A 22,634-nucleotide genomic window follows, 5' to 3' on the forward strand; every position below is an offset into this window, starting at 1 on the left:
TTCAAAAGAGTGTCGGAAACAGCTTCTTTAATCCCTGAATAGGGCGGCACGGTGGCGCAGTGGTAGCGCTGCTGCCTCGCAGTAAGGAGACCCGGGTTCGCTTCCTGGGTCCTCCCTGCGTGGAGTTTGCATGTTCTCCCCGTGTCTGCGTGGGTTTCCTCCAGGCACTCCGGTTTCCTCCCACAGTCCAAAGACATGCAGGTTAGGTGGATTGGTGATTCTAAATTGGCCCTAGTGTGTGCTTGGTGTGTGGGTGTGTTTGTGTGTGTCCTGCGGTGGGTTGGCACCCTGCCCAGGATTGGTTCCCTGCCTTGTGCCCTGTGTTGGCTGGGATTGGCTCCAGCAGACCCCCGTGACCCTGTGATCGGATTTAGCTGGCTGGAAAATGGATGGATAATCCCTAAATATTAAATAATAACAGGGCCTGGTGTTAAGTTCCAGATGAGTCCATGTAGGATTGCCGGAGCTTGCAGAACAATAATTTTTGAGGCGGTTAAACAAATGCTTGATAAAAAGCCAAAAGCCAAAGTGACCAGAGGAGTCTAATCTTAATGGTTCCTACATCGGAGAGAAACATACATTTTTGTGTAGAATTTAGGCAATTAAAAAAAAATATGAATTTGATGCTCCATGTGGATGAGTTAATGGGGAAAATTAGGTCAAGCATCTTATATCACTACCTTAGGTTTACCTAAGAGACACTGCCAGGTACCTCTTGAGGAATCCACCCAGGGTGATTGGTACAAGTTCATTATAGTTATGTTTGGACTTTATGCCATACTGCTAACATTTCAGCATATGATGGAACAAATATTTGATCCTTACTCTGAATATTTGTGTGCATATCTTGATAATATTGTAATTTTTAGCAATGAGTAGGATTCATATTTGACACATGTTCATGCATTATTAGACAGTTTGGAAGATGTTGCTAGCCCAAATAAAAAGCAAATTGGATGTTAGAAACTAACTACTTTGATTACTTTATGGGTAAAGTTGCGCAAAGCATAGAATTATTCAACTAAAAATTATATATTGAGCTCATATGTCTCGCTTAAAACTGTCCAAAATGTTTCCAGGGCAAGATCCAACCTGCGAACGCTGCAACCAAGCTCCTGCCTCACTGGGTCACATATTCTGGGCCTGCACCAAACTAACATCATTTTGGACCAAAATTTTTAAGCGCCTCTCAGACAGCCTTGGTATCACAATTCCTCCTAACCCATTAACAGCTGTGTTCGGTGTTTTTCCAGTCGGACTTGAAATGGAGAAGGACAAGCAAACAGTGATTGCATTCACTACACTTTTGGCACGCAGACTTATTCTGTTAAATTGGAAGAATCCTAACTCTCCTCTGATAAGTCAATGGGAAACCGATGTTTTATATTATTTGAAATTGGAAAAAATCAAATTTTCAGTTAGAGGATCTGTACAAAATTTTTTCAAAACCTGGCAGGATCTGATCAATATTATTTTAGAATAAGAGAAATAACTATTATCGCATTTAATTCCCTTCTCCATTTCTTATTTACCTATATATATATTTCTCCCTTTCTTTTGTTTATTGTTGCCTTATTAAAAAGCCCTAAGCAATTCTCCTTTGGCTAAGCTCTCCTTCTCAGGGGTGGGGTTTGATTTGTCTTCAATTTTGTTTGATTATAAATTGATCTATTTGTATGGAATGATTACAATAAAAATTAATAAATAAATTTAAAAAAAAAGTCTTTGAACTACTTTCATGCGTGGAAGTGCAAAAGCAGATTTGTGCTTCTTTATGATTGGCAGGTTATTTTAGATGTTTTAAATGTAATTTTCTTCTACCCTGTAACTCATTTAACAAATGGTCGAAAGAATCACCTTTTAGTTTGAACTGAAGCTTGTGAAAAACACTGTGCTTTCTTTTTACCCTGTATTTGAAAATCTGGACATGACAAGGATTTTATTTTGCAGACAGATGGCAGAACTTTTGGTTTAGATGCCATTTTATCTCAGGTTTTTAATGAAAAAGAACACCCAATCATGTATTTAAGCTGTAAATATTTGCTATAGGATCATAATTCTTCTGCTAATTAAAATTTGTGTTCGGTGATAAAATGGACAATTCAAACATTCCATTATTACCTTTGGTGACACAGGATTATGTTGGTTACCAGTTAAGCACTACTACAATAGCTCCATAGGAATAAAGACACATATTCAAGACTAAGTAGATGGTTTGTTCAGTTGTATCCTGTTACATTTTCAGTTCAGCACCATCCCAGTAACATATTTATGCAAATGTTGTATCCCGACAGGCAGAGCCCGTCACAGAGAATCACTTCATTAAACAAGTGAATGAAGATGGGGGAGGGCGTGATGCATGCGACAGAGAAAACTGTTGTCTCACTTTCTAGGAATATCAACCCTGATGAAACTAAAACTGTAAGGAGCGATAGATGCTGAATTCCCAGATGATTTACTCAAATTATTAATGACTGCTCAGGGAAAGACTTCCACTCCAGAGAAAGTTGCAAATGGGAAATATTATGTTCCCTTGGCAGTGAGGAGGAGAATGTTTAAAAGGGCATATAGTTCTATTATTTTTGCTCATCCAGGGGTGTTCCAAACATTGGAAATACTCAAGCACAGTTTTGGTGGGAAAATACAGTGGTGTGAAAAACTATTTGCCCCCTTCCTGATTTCTTATTCTTTTGCATGTTTGTCACACAAAATGTTTCTGATCATCAAACACATTTAACCATTAGTCAAATATAACACAAGTAAACACAAAATGCAGTTTGTAAATGGTGGTTTTTATTATTTAGGGAGAAAAAAAAATCCAAACCTACATGGCCCTGTGTGAAAAACTAATTGCCCCCTGAACCTAATAACTGGTTGGGCCACCCTTAGCAGCAATAACTGCAATCAAGCGTTTGCGATAACTTGCAATGAGTCTTTTACAGCGCTCTGGAGGAATTTTGGCCCACTCATCTTTGCAAAAATTGTTGTAATTCAGCTTTATTTGAGGGTTTTCTAGCATGAACCGCCTTTTTAAGGTCATGCCATAGCATCTCAATTGGATTCAGGTCAGGACTTTGACTAGGCCACTCCAAAGTCTTCATTTTGTTTTTCTTCAGCCATTCAGAGGTGGATTTGCTGGTGTGTTTTGGGTCATTGTCCTGTTGCAGCACCCAAGATCGCTTCAGCTTGAGTTGACGAACAGATGGCCGGACATTCTCCTTCAGGATTTTTTGGTATACAGTAGAATTCATGGTTCCATCTATCATAGCAAGCCTTCCAGGTCCTGAAGCAGCAAAACAACCCCAGACCATCACACTACCACCACCATATTTTACTGTTGGTATAATGTTCTTTTTCTGAAATGCTGTGTTCCTTTTACGCCAGATGTAACGGGACATTTGCCTTCCAAAAAGTTCAACTTTTGACTCATCAGTCCACAAGGTATTTTCCCAAAAGTCTTGGCAATCATTGAGATATTTCTTAGCAAAATTGAGACGAGCCCTAATGTTCTTTTTGCTTAACAGTGGTTTGCGTCTTGGAAATCTGCCATGCAGGCCGTTTTTGCCCAGTCTCTTTCTTATGGTGGAGTCGTGAACACTGACCTTAATTGAGGCAAGTGAGGCCTGCAGTTCTTTAGACGTTGTCCTGGGGTCTTTTGTGACCTCTCGGATGAGTCGTCTGTGCGCTCTTGGGGTAATTTTGGTCGGCCGGCCACTCCTGGGAAAGTTCACCACTGTTCCATGTTTTTGCCATTTGTGGATAATGGCTCTCACTGTGGTTCGCTGGAGTCCCAAAGCTTTAGAAATGGCTTTATAACCTTTACCAGACTGATAGATCTCAATTACTTCTGTTCTCATTTGTTCCTGAATTTCTTTGGATCTTGGCATGATGTCTAGCTTTTGAGGTGCTTTTGGTCTACTTCTCTGTGTCAGGCAGCTCCTATTTAAGTGATTTCTTGATTGAAACAGGTGTGGCAGTAATCAGGCCTGGGGGTGGCTACGGAAATTGAACTCCGGTGTGATACACCACAGTTAGGTTATTTTTTAACAAGGGGGCAATTACTTTTTCACACAGGGCCATGTAGGTTTGGATTTTTTTTCTCCCTAAATAATAAACACCATCATTTAAAAACTGCATTTTGTGTTTACTTGTGTTATATTTGACTAATGGTTAAATGTGTTTGATGATCAGAAACATTTTGTGTGACAAACATGCAAAAGAATAAGAAATCAGGAAGGGGGCAAATAGTTTTTCACACCACTGTATGTAGAAGGAAATTCAGGATTGTGTTGACGCCTCTGAAATATTTTGTAGAGCCAAGTCCTCTCATAAGGATTTTCTCTTATACAAGAGAAATATACAATCTAAAGACACAACAACTTATACCTGCCCCAAATTGGACAACTGTTTTCATAGACATTACTGCTAACTTCTAAAGGAAACACAATTATTATACTAGTGGTGGTTCATTTTAGAAAATATGGACACTTTGTCTATTTGACAAAGTTGCTGTACGTCCAAGAACTGGCTGTTATTTGTATGGAGAAGATCATTTCTTTAAATTATTTTCTTACATCGGTTATTTCGGGCAATGGTGCACAATTTGTGAATATTTTGCTCCATCAACTTATCACCCAGAAGCAAATGGACAAATAGAATGGGTGAATCATGATTTGGAGAGGTCACCCTATGCACTATAAATTCAAGTTAGGGTAATTGGTTGGATCTGTGGTCTATTGCTGAATTTGCTGAGGATGTCTTATATAACACAGCCCTGAAAATGTAATCTATTTATTGCTTTAAGCTTTATTATTGTAACCTTCAGTTACATGATAGATGCCTAGTGTGGCAGAATATCTTGCTAGGCTCTACTCTATGTGGCAGCTGGTACGGACAAATATGAAGTAGGGTTCTGTATTGTAAACTGGCACCACATTTTATTGGTTCTTATGTGGTTAGGGAAGTTGGTCCATTTCATTATAGCTTGTCTTTACTTGTCTTTACTGGTACATTTTAATATTAATTCTACATTCCATGTTTCAAAGGAACCCACATTATGTCAGTTTTTGTTGATGTTAATTAGTCCCCATGAACTATGATGTTTGCTGATGACATTGTGATCTGTAGGGAGCAGGTTTAGGAGACCCTGGAGAGGTGGAGATATGCTGTAGAGAGGAGAGGAATGAAGGTCAGTAGGAACAAGACAGAATACATGTGTGTAAATGAAAGAGAGGTCATTGGAATGGTAAGGATGCAAGGAGTAGAGTTGGCGAAGGTGGATGAGTTTAAATACTTGGGATCAACAGTACAGAGTAATGGGGATTGTGGAAGACAGGTGAAAAAGAGAGTGCAGGCAGGGTGGAATGGGTGGAGAAGAGTGTCGGGTATCAGCAAGAGTGAAAGGGAAGGTCTACAGGATGGTAGTGAGACCAGCTATGTTATATGGGTTGGAGACGGTGACACTGACCAGAAAGCAGGAGACAGAGCTGGAGGTGGCAGAGTTAAAGATGCTAAGATTTGCACTGTGTGTGAGTACATTAGAGGGTCAGCTCAAGTTGGACGGTTGGGAGACAAAGTCAGAGAGGCGAGATTGCGTTGGTTTGGACATGTGCAGAGGAGAGAGAGATTCTGGGTATATTGGGAGAAGGATGCCAAGGATAGAGCTGCCAGGGAAGATGAAAAGAGGAAGGCCTAAGAGAAGATTTATTGATGTGGTGAGAGAGGACATGCAGGTGATGGGTGTAACAGAACAAGATGCAGAGGACAGAAAGATATGGAAGTAGATGATCCGCTGTGGCCAATCCTAAACGGGAGCAGCCGAAAAAAGAATTAGGAATATGTGATACAATCTAAAGACACGAAAGTTCTCAGATGGCCTGTTCCTTAAATTGTACATGCCAAGTATCAATGTCAACTATAACAGTGAAAAGAAAATATTAAAATGGGTTAAAGAACATAGACATTGGACAGTGGATTTCTGGGTGATTCCACACTTTTGCCCATTTTAACCTTTTCTTTTTATTTGCCAGTTTGAGATATGGATTCTACTTTGAAACTCATCCTCTAAGGCCAGCACCCTGGAGTTATCTTCTTCACTGTTGCAGATGGCACTGGTATGTGGTGTGAAGTATTTAAGGAAGAAGCCAACAGAGGACCTCTGAGGTTTCTCAGGCTACAGGCATTTGTCTTCTTGTGGAGCTATGCATCTGGGTCCTCTACTTTTTCTATTCTAATTCCATTCTGATCAGATCTTCCTCATCTCTCAACAGAATAGTGGACACCTTTGTATGAAATGTTCAGTTTGTTGGGAATCTATTTAATGGAGTAACCTTCATTTCACAAAACAATAATAGACTGTTTCTTGAGAAAATGTTTTCAATTTGTCCATTTTTGAGCCATAATTGAACATTAGGAATGCCAGTACTTTGCAATCAAAGGAGAGACAATTTGCTTGTTTTAAAATTAAATTACAATTTAAATAAATTTTAATCGTGTAATTGAAGAAATTTCTCTATTAACCAAATCAAATTTAAGCATGATTAATTAAGGATGACCTAAGAGAGTTTACTATTATGACACTGGAGTAATGACTGCTGAAAATGGGACTTTGCAGTTATATGCGAATTATAAATTACAAATCAATCATTTTAAGCAGTAACAGCCATATGTAATATTGGTAATGTCTTGGTTTTATTTTTAAATCAGTTTAATTTACCTTGATCAAAAGTATTAATTTCTATCAAAATATATTTTCTGAGAGATTCCTAAATGCATACAGAATTTAGATTTTATAATATATGCAAATGTTTCAATGAAAACTATAAAATTACTAATTTGTTTTTAAATACGGAGGAAAAAATATAGGTATTTTCACAATCTCTGTATAACATTGTTTTTAGTTTATTAACTTTCAGAACAATTCAATGTTCTCACTAAGGATAGATGCTCTGGGCTTAAACTTGCTTGACATTTCGATATCCCATTTCAATGTTTCCTGCGGTAGAGAGCAATCACTCTGATGGCATGGAGGCAGCAGGAATGCAGAGGAAAGATTTGGGAAACAACATGTGTTTGATTTCCATCAAAACGGGGGGGTTCTCTTTCTTGCTGATGGATTTTTCCTCAAAATATGTAAGCACCTAATGTTTTGCAATTTGGTAGTGGGTCAGTCTACATAGCTTGTTTCAATAATAAATAATGGAGCTGAAATGCAGTAAAACGCATTTCTGTTTAGATTTTAGGAATGCCTTGCTTCTTTCTGACTGATTCAAATTTCCACAAGAATGCACTGTTTTTCGTTGGTTCTCATATGGACAATGCAAAAATATTCTACCTTTAGAAGAAAAAAGATGCATAATGTATAAGCAGTAAAAGTACTTAAAATATTTTAAAGCCATTTAACTTTAGAAAAATTCATATATAAACATGGAAGAGCAAATACTTCTGATATGTATAAAATTGAGTTCAGATGTAATGATGAAATGGATCGTATAGCGTGACGTGGCAGTGTAGTTAGTCATTTCAGTAATGAAGATGATTTTATTTATTTTACCTAAAATTATGGAATGTCAAGCAGTGGGCAGTATATCCAGAGATAATCAGGCAGTCCTGCTACTGCTCATTGTTGACTGAACACTGAAATCTTTGTCAGGTACTATGGAATATAAAATAAATCAAGTATAAAGAATACTATTACTTAAGATCTTCTTGTTGTAAGCAGGTGTATCACATCATGTCTGACCATCGAGCTCTGCAAACACCATTTTAATATACATAACCAATATGGACAGGAATATAATCAATAAGCTGGTTAAATTTGCAGTTGATATAGAAGAACTTCGACAGCATACAGGCTTGGGCAGATTTATGGCAGATAAAATTTATTGTACATAAATGTAAAATATTATGTGTAGGAAGTAAAAATGTTAGATTTGAATACACAATGGAAAGTCTGAAACTTGAAAGTAGACCTTATGAGAGGGACCTAGGAGTCATAGTGGACTTATCACTATTTATATCAAGATAGTGTACAGAAGTGAACAATAGGGCTAATAGGATGTTCAGTTATATAGCAAAATGTACAAATCAAGGGAGATTATGCTTAAGTTATATAACGCACTAGACTAGTGAGGCCTCACTTGATGGACTGTGTTCAGTTTTGGTGTCCATATTACAAAAATATGTAGCAGCACAAGAGCAACAAGGCTGATTCCAGGACCAAGAGGTATAAACTGTAAGAAGAGATTGAAGGTGTTGAACCTTTTCAGTTAAGCAAACAAATGGGGCGGCACGGTGGCGCAGTGGTAGTGCTGCTGCCTCGCAGTTAGGAGACCCGGGTTCGCTTCCCGGGTCCTCCCTGTGTGGAGTTTGCATGTTCTCCCCGTGTCTGCGTGGGTTTCCTCCGGGCGCTCCGGTTTCCTCCCACAGTCCAAAGACATGCAGGTTAGGTGGATTGGTGATTCTAAATTGGCCCTAGTGCGTGCTTGGTGTTTGGGTGTGTTTGTGTGTGTCCAGCCCTGTGTTGGCTGGGATTGGCTCCAGCAGACCCCCGTGACCCTGTGTTCGGATTCAGCGGGTTGGAAAATGGATGGATGGATGGATGGAAGGAGTTAGTATAGTGGATCTTAGTTGTTACTTTAAAATAAATTCGGCAAACTTAAATACTTCTGTATTGGTCTTGTTTTAGAATCACATTTTTTTACATGCGTTTTTGTTTATTTTTTGAGGTTTTTTTTTCTTTTCAACATGAACATTCCATTTCCATTTACATATACAAAGTTTATTTCTGTTAATGACTTGTTTTTCTCTGTTTACTTGGCATAGGTTAGAGGCATCATGTGACCAGGTTTGCTGCACCTTTGACGATGCAAGGGTGGTGTTATAAATTCATGACGGTCACAACAAATATTATCTCTCAGTCGATGTGCATCGTTCTGAATGTTCTTTAGAGTAGTTAGCTAATTTTCTGTGTAGGCCCTAGTGCTAGGTTTGAAGTTCTTTATTCTTCACTTTGCTTTTTGACAACTGAAATGCAAGAAATGTCTTAGCCTTTTGGTCCTGGTTGCTCGATTCTATTTTTGATTTCCCAGTTTTGACCCTAGCCTTGCCAGACTATGTCTCTGTCTTTGTTAACAGTCTCCTGGTTATCCTTTAATTTCTCACATTAATTCTTGTACAAATAACGTTTCGCAGTGTAAATCAAACATGACATTAAAGAAGTGTATTTATATATAATATCAACCAAAAGCATTAATGTTTTTCAAATGTTACCTACTAAAGTTCTTTTCCCTTTTGTTACAACTTTAGTGTTATGACTAGCTTATATTACACCATGTCAAGGGAATTCCTGGTGAGGTGGAAGGCATCATGAACACTGCAATTGGACCTTCCTTGGTATAAAGCTAATCCTGATTTACGTTTTTTCATGTATATGTACCTGTATAACATTCCTGCTTGCTGCGTGGTAAGTGAAACGTTTTGAATGCATGTATGTAGAACTTCAAGAAGATGAAACTAGATCATGGCACAGCTTGATTTGGAATACGTAGGTGAATAATTTACCTGCATTAACTAAGCCTTAAATATCAAGAAGAAGTATCAAAGTGCACATTTTTTCACGGACTGGGTCTGTGCCAGAGTGGTTTTTCATCTACTATTTAATTATCAAAGAAACTATAATTTAGTGCTTTATGTTTAAGTAAGTTGAGAAGCAGATCTCAGCATCTCCATCAAGATGATATGAAGTTAAGCTTCATTGGTAGAGCACATATGCTCATCTAGGGCTTGAGTACACATTATTTGGCTTTAATTTCACATGAATGAAAATGCTAAACACAAACTAATTGAGCCATATCCCAGTTTTAACCTGAATAACCTTAGCAAAATATCACTGGGCCCAAAACTATTTACAAAATGCTACTGGCAGGGCCACTGGCTTTGTTTGCTGTGGTCTGATTTTTTTTTTTGGAGATAAAGAGATAACTAAACACCTTAAAAATGCATTTGTCACCATTTCATGCAATTTGACCTCAAAAATATCATTTCATGCAATTTGACCTCAAAAATATCATTTCTAGCTTACCAGAATATATTTTTTATTTTATTTCTTGATTGAAGTATCACAACTTGAGGAATTCAGGTAGTTTCGTTTTCTCCTAATTGACTGACTCAGTGCTCTTAGGTGAAATTTCTGATTCAAACTCATATTCCAGTCTATCCGATGGCAATTGAACACAACATGTTTATTCTATCTTATTTTGAACTGGTGTGTATTACTGTTATGACCACACAATATCTACACATGTTGTGCTGCTGTTTCTATGCTTACAAAACAATAATTTAATAACAAAAATTAAAAATCCATTTTCAGAACTAATGATTACTAGGGGGGCTTTGCCCCCTGCTCACTTTGGTCGCCAACCCCTCCCCCCACTAGTGCTACGCGCCGTTGTGAAAAAGGAAGCTGAACGCACCCCAAGGAGACGCGTCTGCTCCTCCGAAACCCCTCTTAAACAGTGATACATTTAGAAACAAATAACAGTTGTTTTTCCTTACTTCCTCTTTGCTCGATCAGCTGCTGGGTTGCTGTTGCTGCTGTGTCGCGTGATCTGCATTTCATGTGGCACTTCAAAGGTTTAAAAGCCTGTACAGCAGCCGTCCTTTTGTCTCACTGACTTGTCTCTTTTCTCCCCCAGACATCCTCAAACACTATTCGATCTCTTTTCGCTGTTCCGTTATTTCATCGAATAATATTTTCCATTTGTTTGCGCTAATGTGATCTTTGCTCTCATTTTTTTGAGACTTTCGAATTTTCCTACTTCCATTATCTCTAACCTGCTCTGCATATGTATCACAGGACTTACTTCTAAAGGTTGTAAGTATGACATGACTTGACCGTCTCGCGTGACATGAAAGTGTCTCTGTCTCTCTTCAAAAGATCACGTCTTGTTGCAGGAAAAAAGTCTCGTATCATCGCAAGATTTTTTTTATAATAGAGAGATGTCATATATTCATTGCAGTTTTAGCTCTCCATGGTTGCTTTTTCCATCCATCAAATGCTGCTGGGATAGGCACAGGTCTCCAAGCCATGAATGGGAGTATTGAGATTTGTTATTAGTAATTAAGAGAATGAACCATAATACAGGAGTTTTTTGTTGAGTTTAGAAAGTGTAGACATGTAAATTCATGCAAACAAATGGTCAAGAAATATTTATTGCAGAACATACTGTTGATGCACAGACTCCCAAACTATTCATAAATGAAGATATTTTATTCTACAGAGAGCCAAGAGGTAACAATCGATTAACTCAACATGTATAACACACTATCTGGTGAAGATACCAGAGCAATATAAAGCTACACCTACTCTAGTTTTAAGCTTAAGCCCTCCAGCCAACTCACTTCCCACATGCTTTTAAAATCCACTCTTAATGACATAGAATCAGCGGCTACTAGGACTGTCACATTTTTATATATACATTTTGAATCTAAACTGTGAATTTCCAGGAATAACCTGTTGGTATTTCTGGTTGGGCACATTCAACTGTCCCATTGTCGTCAATGGTATGGACAGCCTTCTGTCCAATAGGAAATTTAGAATGCAACGTACTCTGTACGCAGCAAATGATGCATTGTAATAATTATGGACTGGTTTTTCATTATCATTATTTAGTAGATGCATTTCTTATCTAATGTGACTTACCAGAAATCAATATAAATAAAATACATTTGTCTAATTAACAGTAAACAGATAACAGAGAACTAGATTTTAAAGGAGAGTACAAGGCACCTAGTTTATTGACTAGTTGTGTAGTCTGTTACTCCCACAAAAATGACAGTTTTATGACAGTTGATAGGGAAGATTAAGGAAGAGGATTAGAAAGGATTTGTAGTCCTAAATGATTTTTTAAGATGTGTGTTTTCTAGAGGCTCTTGCCGCATAGAGTACTGCATTGTTCTTGTGTCAAAGGTGCAGCGTTTGCCCACTCCTGACCGGTCAGCACTTGCGTCAAGTCTGGACTGCAGTGAGGCTCTGTGGTACGGGTAGAGAAAACTGAAACTGGCCGCCTGCAGATTTTTTTTTTTTCCATTTTAATTTAAGTTTTTTTTATTTTTTTCTCCACGCTAGCCAACTGGCCATCATTGGACTGTTATTTAGAAACTTAAAAAAACAATTCTACATTTAAGGACTCTAGTTCTCTTAATTATATTTCTGTCTTATGAAAATGTGCATTATTTATTTATCTTTTGTATGCTATTTATTCATTTATTTTTCTTATCTAAATTTAATTTTTTTTTTTTGCACATAACTACTTCTTTGACATGGTTGTAAAGCACTTTGAGCTACATCCTCTGAATGATAATGTGCTATAGGAATAAATGTTGTTGCTGTTATTTAATAGCATTCAACATGTTTTGTTTGTTTAACATTAGTGTTACAATTGGATGAATGTATGAAAGTTTTAAATAAACAATTTGTTGGTCTACTTGTAAGTGTCATGTGCTTGATACAATAACAGATACATCGCCACCAGAACTTTTACAGCGGATGACCTTCTTTGAGTCATCTGTCTACAGTGCTCCGTTATGATTAATGTGGTGTAAACTTTCTGCAGACACACTTTGAATATGTCACAAAACATTCCTTTGATTTTGTTCTTAGACATGACTTTGGCATTGGTTACTGTGTTTTGAATTTACATAAAAACAAATTGTGATGGCCTAAAAATAAAATATAGATGCTTAAGAAGAAATATAAACGTATGAAAACATTTTAGAGAATATGATAGTCAGCCCTGTAGAGCTTGTCAATTCCCAAACACCTTTTGTGTGCAGAATACTCACAAGCAATGGCTTTAAGGTTCAGATATTTTTAGGAAACTTACTCTTAGTCTGCTTCCGTTAGTATCCACACATCCTTGGTTCCTGTTATGATAATTTAAAATGCTTCTATTATTATTTCTTTCAGACACTACTTGCTCATGCTTGCTCATGCTAAGTGATTCAAATGCAGAGTTCACTTCTCATTGCTCATACCCTGCAGATGCAAAATTATTCTGTAAAATAATTAAGAGTTATTTTCTACTGTTGTTACACTCAGGTTCGCACTGCTATTTTCTGACATGCCATACTAGTAACATCTTTTTATCAGACAGTATCAATTTCTGGTATTTAAGGAGGTGAGTCAGTGAACTGCTTGGTTTTCAACTTTGCTTATAGACAGTGGGGCCTGGGCAGGATTCATTCTTGGGCAAATTCATGGGTAATGAAATGTAAAGTGTAACATTTGAATACACAATAGACGTTTTGATACCTGAAAGTGCACTTTATGAGCAGAACTTAGGACTTCACTTCTAGATTCAGATTCAGTTTACAGAAATGATTAAGGAAGCTAATAGAATGTTCAGTGATACAGCCAGCCCGATGTGTTCACTACAAATCAAGTGAGGTTATTCTTAAGCTTTATAATGCACTGGCGAGGCCTCATCTGGAATAATGTGTATAGTTTTGGCTCCATATGACAAAAAACAAAAGAAATAGCAGCACTAGAAAAAAAATCTACAGAAAAGCAGCTAGGCTAATTCTAGGATCTTTGAAGTATGAGGTATAAGGAAAGATTGAAAGAGTTGAACCTTTTCAGTTTAAGGAAGAAAAAAGAGGTGACATGATTGAAGTATTTCAAATTATGAAGGTAATTAGTACAGTGGATCCATCTGTTATTTTAAAATTAATTCTTCAACACAAACACGGGAACGTGGCTGAAAACATTTAGTAAAACATTTTGCACAAACATTTGAAAGTTTTTCTACCTTTAAAACTCAACCTGATGTCATTCTGGAGAAACTAGGTGAACAGAAGTTATGGGTTTTGTTGAGCATGCTCCGTCAAAATTTTTCCGATGTTCTAATATGATACATGGATTTCCACTAATTTTGAATTTTATCATTAGTTGAATTTTTTTTTTGTTGTCTTTTAGCACATTTCTTCCCTCTGGTAACGGAGATTTTTTTATCTGATTACCTGATAATAGGGTTTCTTCCAAAATATAAGTAATCTGCATCTTAATTTTACCTCTTGGTCCAGTCAGTTTTACTAGGTTTATATGTGAATAACAAACTTTGGGTCAAGGCAAATTAAAATTTATATAAACATTGAAATTATAACAAGTAACAATCCCAAATCTGTTTAATTCCATACATGCCTGGGTGGTACTGTAGGTCATCCTGGAAGCCTCAGGCAAGAGGCAGGGGCCACCACATCATAGAGCCCAGTTTCTCATAGTCCCACTTTTTTCCAGGCCCATCTGAGTCTCAGGTTAACATGTCTTTGGACATGTGGGTTGAAAGATCATGCTGATAAGGGAAGAATGGATAAACTTCCCTCAAACAGCATGGGAGTACAACTGGAGGGGGTTTGTTCTGTGAGGCATCAGTGTTAATCCTTGTGCTGCTCATCTTCAAATTATACATATGTGAAAGTGCATTTTAAAGATGTTAATTAAATCTATTTCAACATTTCATAATCTGTTTCATTATATAAAAAATGCATCTTATGATGCCTCAAATGGATTGAAATATCTTCAAATATATTCCTGAATATTTTGAAATATTTCATAGGTCATCCTAAATCCTGTTTAGGCAGTTATTGTATTTATGCTCAGCTTCTAATATACAGAATCAGTGCATACATGTAAGTTGCAATTAAACTAATTTAAAATCTAACCTGGACTTAACTTATAAAGCTGTGGGAATGACGGTATGTTTTATATCTAAAGCAAAAAGAGTAAGAACTTCATCTTAAAATGGAGACAACTTCCAGGTGTCAAAGCATATATAGTAAAGTGAGTCCTGTAACAGTATTGTCATCAGTATATGCTTGCATATACTTGCAAAGTGGGAAAAAAGAAGACTTGTGACTGATGGGAGCTTGTGCTTTAGTCATTTAGCAATGTGAAATGGCTAGGAAGTGAACAATTGAAACCTCTGCAAATGTCTTGTAACCCTCTGCGGCAGTGTGTGAGTCCAGTTCAGAGATGATTTACAGTGACAGAATTGTGGGTCATCACCAGCACTGGTATACCAGATTGCCAATGGAAATAACTGTATTAGTGTACATTTTTATATTAAAAATGTGCTTCTCCTGTAATTTTGCCTAAATGCAGCTCCCTCCTTGCTGCAAACTGGAGGTCGGTTTTCTTCCATAGTGATTTATGTGACATTGCAGTACGCATTAGTGCTTGTAGAGAAGATGTGCGTCACAAATAGAATCAGATATGTGCTGGTAAAATATTTACACTCGTGTCACATACTGGCAAAAATGGAATGGGGCCACTTTCTAAAGAAGGCGTGCATGGGAACGGTTTAATATTCATGTGACTTTTGATACTTAAACTTGGTCTGTAGTAGTTGTAGTATTAAGACTGTCACATGTTCACATGTTCTCCTTGGATGCGCTAAAAGATAAGGTGCCTTACCATCCTCAAAATCCCAGGGGCATTAATGATAGATTAAATGGTATGTCTTGTATGACTGTTGTGATGCCCGGGTCCATACAGCCACCCTAACCCCAACACAGATAGGCAAGGCACAGGTTTGAGCACACAACACACACCTGTACTTTTCAGCTGCCACTTCTCAGCAATATACAAATAATAATATATCATTGACAGCACAGTCCTGTCACCTATGCATTCGCCTTCAGTCCTCCATACAGGCTTTTCCCTCTTCCTCCGACTCAGGCCGTTGAATGCTGGCAACTTGCCCCTTTTTATAGGGCACCCAGAAAGACTCCAGGTGCCCAACGAACTTCTTCTAGCAGCACTTCCGAATGTGGTGGACCTGCTGCAAAATAGGGCCCTGCAAACATCCAGGTGCCCCCTGGCAGTGGCCATGGGCCCCAGCAGGGTTGAGCTTCTATGCTCGTGTCCCTTGGCCCGGCTGGAGACCAAGGGGCCTGCCCTCTGTTGGTCCTGAGGAGAAACTGTCCTGAAAATACTCTCTCCCCGGGTCCTTCCATAATCAGGGCGTCCCGGCCGGGTAAGGGACTCAGCTGTCCGCCACACTGTATATGGGAGTGTGTTCTTTGACAAGCTTCTGCCACATCCAGGGATGATTACTACTTTGTATCCAATGCTACCAAAAGAGACTACAAGTTCTCGTGACCTGTAATTAGCAAAGCATACCAGAAAATGTCACAGTGTTTATTGTTGACTCAACTGACATATCAGTTTTTCAGCCTAATCTATGTTTGCACTTTTGGAAATTACAACCAAAATAAATCCTTGTGTAGTGTGATAGACTGCTGATATTCCTCCAGTGTTTGCAGCCATTGTTGGAATTTGTTATGCCAAGGCAGCTTGTGGATACAATTAATGGTAATTTTAATCAGTCTACAATGCAACAGAATGACAATTCTAAAAATCCATCATAACCGGTTCAAGAAATAATTATTATGTATGTGATTATGTGTGTAAATAATAGAGCTGTTTCAACAGTGTATAAATAAAGTGTACTGTATAAAGTAATGTCTTCTGAAAGCCTAAACGATCCTCTCTTTCTTCCCATCTTTTTGCAGATGCCTGTACAGATGTCAGTGTCAGTAAGTGTCTCTTATTGCCCTACAACAAGACCAGTCTTACATCTCGCCTTGCTGTTGTCAAAAGCATCGAAATTGAAATGTTTCTCAAGTTCTTCAGCTATCTGAACCGACTGGGTTGCTATCGGCACATCATGCTTTTTGGTTGTAGCCTTTCTCTTCCAGAATGCTTGGAGAAGGGTGACAAAAGGTATGTGCGATGCTAAATCACCAACCTTGTATCTAATAGCAGACTGTCATATTTCTTTGTAAATGGTTTTTCCATAAAATTTCGTTCATTGCACACAACATAACAGAGTGTGTTACCAAGAAATGATCTTTATAACATTTATCAGAATGCTAGGCAGTTCAGTAAGTAAAGACAGGAGAATCATTTTGCATTCCGATACCAAAATTCCAGCTGTAATGTCAGAGCCATAATTAACATTCCCATAAACTACAAATCTTATCAAGTTGGTAGTAATGTTACAGTTGGACAGTGTTATAATTGGCACATCTGTTAGTGGCTTTTTGTGTGTTCTATCAGAGTAAACCTTCATCTGCATGGAGACGCGTTGATTCTAGTCTTCATGCAACACTGACTGTCAATGTAAAACAGTATGTTACAAACGACCAATGTGTTAATGCCGCCAAATGCTTTTAAGCGTTTTGATATTCCTTCTTAAAAATGTGTAAATTAATTCAAGACTTGTGGTAGATCTTGTCATCTTTTTACTGTGATTGCTATCCTAATTAGAAACTGCTTGAGGGTAAATTCCCTCATGTCCTTTAGACGCTCAAGGCAGGAAGAGACTGTCTGTATCGAAGACAAATTGATTCCAGTAGCTTGCCAGATTTGTGCCTTTTTATGACGTGTTGGTGACTTTTTGAGATTGGAGAGCTGCAGTGGGCAGCAGTGTAGCTGATCCTGGTTTACATGCTTACGCAGAAACATGCTGACGAAATAGTGAATAAAGTGAATACCACAAGAGGCTAATTTTATTCAAAGCAGTTGGCATTACGTGTTGTCTCACATTCTGAGTAATGTGATGCATCAAAAAAGAAAAATGATTCATTGTGGCAAACAGAGTTCTTGTTTTTATTGCTAAAATAATTGCAGTTTTTTTTTTGTTTAAAAGAGTGTTAGGATCACAAAGTGTATAGCAGATGCAAAGTTTTGTATTAAACTGAAAAAACGAGAAAAGCATTGTAATGACTTACTTTTCTGTTTCATACGTGACAAGCAGGGCAACAGAATAGTTAATAATTGTGAAATAAGTTACAAATAATAAATTAAGTACCATAATGAAGAAAACAGGTTCACACTTGAAATTGCAGCTGAAGCCTTTTTGTTCCAAAGCACATCTGTTTTTTGTTTTAGTGTACGTTTGCTAATCATGTGCTTCTGTGTCTAAATCGTCTGACCAAGGTGACGGAATGAAATTCCAGCATGACAAGACAAGCTAGCTGATTGACAGTGTCGGAAAAACAACCTAAAAGCAGATAAGCAGCACATCCCACCCACTGTATGAGCTGACTTACATTTCTGTTGCAGTGTTTGGTAACAGATTTTGATTTCTTTTGCTTCTTTGAAATGTCTAATATTGAATTACCACTCAGAAATAGGAACTGTATGCTCATCTTTATGTTCTTCTGCTGACACTAAAAAGTAAATACTTCCATTTTCTCAACCTGCGTCCCCATACAGAGTCGAGACCAAATCAGAATCTTGGGCTTTTACAGTTATTACAGTGTAAATAATCCTGTCAGTCATGAAGGCTAGCACCTCATGAATGACAGCTACGTTCAAGCCAGTGGTTGCAGCATCTCCTGGGAAAGCAAAAACAGTGGATTACAATTTATTTACGGCTCTAATTATAAACACATCCTATGTCAACTAATACTTCATGTCAGATGTGTGCCATTAGATGTATTGAACAGCTGCATTGGAAAACTCATAAAAGTTTAAAGCCCAGTTGTTTGATGGCTGTCCCCTTTGAATAGTCTGGCTATACGTATAAAGTTATTGGTTCTTGATCTCTAAGTAGTGTCTAGCTGTAAAGGTGATGAAGTGGACCAGAAGAATGATTCAGAAAATGCAAGAGATGGCAAAGAGAGCTTCTTACTAAAACTACAAAAAGAAACATTTTCTTCTTAAGCACAATGACCCTTGCACCTTGTGTCCAGTAAGTCAGCTTTTTGCAATGTAAACGCCACCCAAATCATGCTGCATGAACGGTTACTTTTACTAAGTTCTCTTCAGATGATTGTGTTTTTCCTGATAAGTTAACTGCAGTATGGCTCTCAAAATTTTGTACTACCTTCTGAACTATTATAACTGTATTCAACATTCCCGTATATTATTATAGTTCATGACACTGTCTTTGCAGATAGCAGCAACACTAGAGCTAAAAGAAATGTTTTTTAACTTGGCTAGTTTGGTCACTTTGCTGTCCACTCTGCAGTAAGGCTGAGAGTGCAAAGATGAGAGTCCAATCCCAGCCATTTCATAAACTGCAACGGATGCTAAGGCCTTTTACATGTAAGAATGGAGACAGAAATAAGTTTCCCCAAAGACAAATAAATGTGGGGGATAGCATTACAGAACTCTGCCAATTATGGGTAGTGACGGCACCGCCATCCCAGGAGAGGTGATGCTAGCATTCTAGGCTATAGAGGGTCTTTTAGATTGGCTGGTTCAGCTTCCTTCATGTGTAATTTTTAACAAATGCAGTGTTGTTATTTCTTAACATAGAGAATATAGGAAAAGGAAAATAAATCATTGCTATTTATAATTCAGTTTATTTTAAACTTTTCAAGTGTCACCTATATTAGGCACCTCTTGAACCTGATAAAAATATTTTTATATATGTGTATTTACTGTATATGGTCATTGTCTTGTGTTCTGATAATTAGAATATCATATTTCTATTTACTGGGTAATATATAGTTCTTCTTGCAAAGAAAGACATTTTTTCTGAAATAGATAAACAGATCTTTGAAGCAATCCTTTGATCACCTTATTTTTTTTTTTGTATTTAAATTTTTTTGCTTTTCTTCTGCTGACAAAACAAAGGAAGCTATTAAAGGAGATCTTGTCTAGACGTGAGAGTGTAACATTTACCTCGGAAGTAAAGATTTCATGCTTGAACATTACAACGTGCCCAGGCTGAAGCGTCTGCATTGGCCATTAAGGCATTCTCTTCCCTTGTTCGCTGACTTTTCAATGTCGACAAGGCCTTCTCCTCTTTCCCCTTGCGGCTGGGAATCTGCATATCTGTGCAGCGCACTGCATAAATGAAGTGCGAGTTTAAATCTCACACGGCACCATCTGTCATTCTCAGCCACTTTAGCTTTCCTGCATTAATCTGGTTGCCCTGAGCGTTACAGATATTGTTATTGCATCTGAACAAAATTATTTCTACTTCCCCTTTTTAACCACAAGACTAAGGAGCACTTGCAGCTAGTTCATTTCCTTTGGGATCAACGTCAGCACAGAAACATTACCTTTGTCTTCCTGTAAGTCAATCTGTGTTGATTTTTTATCCATTTTGCCAAAATTGGCTGATTCCTTGAGAAGTTCATCGTTCTATATGTTTATTCTTTTGCCTTCATTTTCTATATTTTTAAGCTCCTTGAAGAAGTATACTTTGTGTTAAACAAAGGTTAGTTGAAAGCCCTCTTATAATTTTCAGACTTTACTGTCAGAATAATGTATTGCCTATGCAGTCAGTTATGGGGAATTCTTGTCATGAAAAAGAACCACCAAATAATTCCCACCTGTTTCACCTTTATTTTTTGGAACCGTCCTCAAAGTGTTCTGGAAAAGGCCCACTGCTGCTGCCCTTTGGTTTAAAGTTGCTACCTTTATATCTTCTATCTTTTCTGTGGGTATACCTCAATTACCACAGATATTTTTATTATTATGTTCTTCTTTAATACATCTTTTCCGATATAGGTACATTTATTTAGTGTTCTGCTTTAGCTTGTATGTTGCTTCCGTCATGGCCTCTGCGTTCTTGCTGATCAATTTTTCCTATAAATCAGTACAGAGGAGCAGTTAACAGTATTAGAACTGTGATAACTGTCGTGAACTTGGAGTCCAAAGCATGTAATTCCCAATAAATTTCAAAGCACATAGTCCCAAACACTTCCAATAATGATCACTATAGAGGATAACGCAGACAAATGCTGGCAAATGGGACAAACACCAAATCTTTATAAAATAAAAATGTTTATTTCACAAAAAAGCTCTGTAAGTACTTGTAGTTCCGTAAAGCACAGAAGGCAAAAAGGAGTTGCCAGTAAGGGCAATTCAAGGTGAACAAGTCCCAATACGAAATCCTAAGAAAAGTCAAAATACAGAGCAAGATATTCAAAAATCCAAAAAATCCCAAATAGCACAAAACTAAACTAGAAAACACTCACCAAATTCCAAAGCAAATTGAAAATGAAGTCCCAGGAACTGTGGAAGACCCTCCAGATTTATATGGCAGTGACTGGCAGGTGGTACCTCCACCCAAAAAACACATGGAACATAACTCAGACAGCTTACATACAGTACATCCATCCATCCATCCATTTTCCAACCCGCTGAATCCGAACACAGGGTCACGGGGGTCTGCTGGAGCCAATCCCAGCCAACGCAGGGCACAAGGCAGGAACCAATCCCAGGCAGGGTGCCAACCCACCGCAGGACACACACCCACACACCAAGCACACACTAGGGCCAATTTAGAATCACCAATCCACCTAACCTGCATGTCTTTGGACTGTGGGAGGAAACCGGAGCGCCCGGAGAAAACCCACGCAGACACAGGGAGAACATGCAAACTCCACGCAGGGAGGACCCGGGAAGCGAACCCAGGTCCCCAGATCTCCCAACTGCGAGGCAGCAGCGCTACCCACTGTGCCACCGTGTCGCCCTACATACAGTACATAAAATCAAAAATAAAGAATAATGCATGTAATCAACAAAATTAAAACTAACATAATAATTTAAAAAAAATCAAAAACAGATATGAATTTGAACCACAGCCAGGATAGGACCCTTCTAAAACAATAACTCTAACAGAGACCCTTATGATGTTCTGTCCAATGTAATGACCTGCAGTCTAAGATTAGAGGCACGTCTTTATCACACCTTAATTTCTCATAATCACATTGCATTCTTAGTAATGTTCTTCAATTTTTATTCCATACGAAGATAATTGGTCTTATTTGTAAGTGACTGCAGCATAGCTAGTTACTAAACCAAAGAGACGTGTTCCATGAAGACAGCAACACTAGCTGTTGTCCAAATGCAGTGGCTAAATGAATAATAAAAGACAAATATGTCCTCTTTGGCCAAATGGACCTTCTATGGATACTTGGCTGCTTCAAACCTCCTTAAGAAGTGCCTGTTAGGTCATTAGGTAGCTTTACTCTATAAGGTGTATTAATTTGCAGTTGAATGTGCCCTGAGACAGACTCGTGTCTTATCAGACCTGCTGCCTACCTGGTGGATGGATACTTCTGAACAGGGATATTCATGCACTGCACTTGGGATTAATAGGTTGCTTTGGATAAAATAAATACGTTCTCTAAAGCCTTCTGCAAATATTGAATTCACTAAATTGTTAAAAAACAGTTTTCATTACTGTATAAATAAGTATGTAATAGCATTGATCTAGAGATTGTAAAAATACAACTTTATATGCAAAGTGTATTTAAATAGTTTTTGAAAGTGTACCATACTAATAAAATCTGTTTAATCAAGAGTCTAAGGATAATTAAACCATCATTAAACAGTACTGGTTAAGTGTAGTCAGATTCAGGCAGCTGTAAATGTGAGTAACCCGTTTACTCAGTGACTGTTACTCATAGTGGTAAAAGAAAACCAGGAACTTACACAAGTAGTAACCAAACTGGAATTCAAACCCAGGTCATTTACCACCACAGGTTTCGGTTTCTGTACTAATCATGTACTAAATATCACATGGGCAAGTTTAGCTTATAATTGACGTACAATGTCATGCTTTACACTGACTTGTCAGAGGATTCATTAAAAAGCACAACTCCAC

General features: G+C 37.8%; 1 protein-coding gene across 2 annotated transcripts in view; it reads left to right on the forward strand.

Annotated features, from left to right (window-relative positions):
• The window catches only part of corin (corin, serine peptidase), a 215,654-nt gene that overhangs the window by 54,580 nt on the left and 138,440 nt on the right, over nucleotides 1-22,634 (forward strand). For both annotated transcript variants that reach the window (XM_051928354.1, XM_051928355.1), the window contains exon 4: nucleotides 16,573-16,783. In XM_051928354.1, the coding sequence (XP_051784314.1) occupies nucleotides 16,573-16,783 (211 nt within the window). The remainder of the gene's footprint in view (nucleotides 1-16,572; nucleotides 16,784-22,634) is intronic.

The sequence above is a fragment of the Erpetoichthys calabaricus genome, chromosome 5 (assembly GCF_900747795.2).
Source record: "Erpetoichthys calabaricus chromosome 5, fErpCal1.3, whole genome shotgun sequence".
Classification (NCBI taxonomy): domain Eukaryota; kingdom Metazoa; phylum Chordata; class Cladistia; order Polypteriformes; family Polypteridae; genus Erpetoichthys; species Erpetoichthys calabaricus.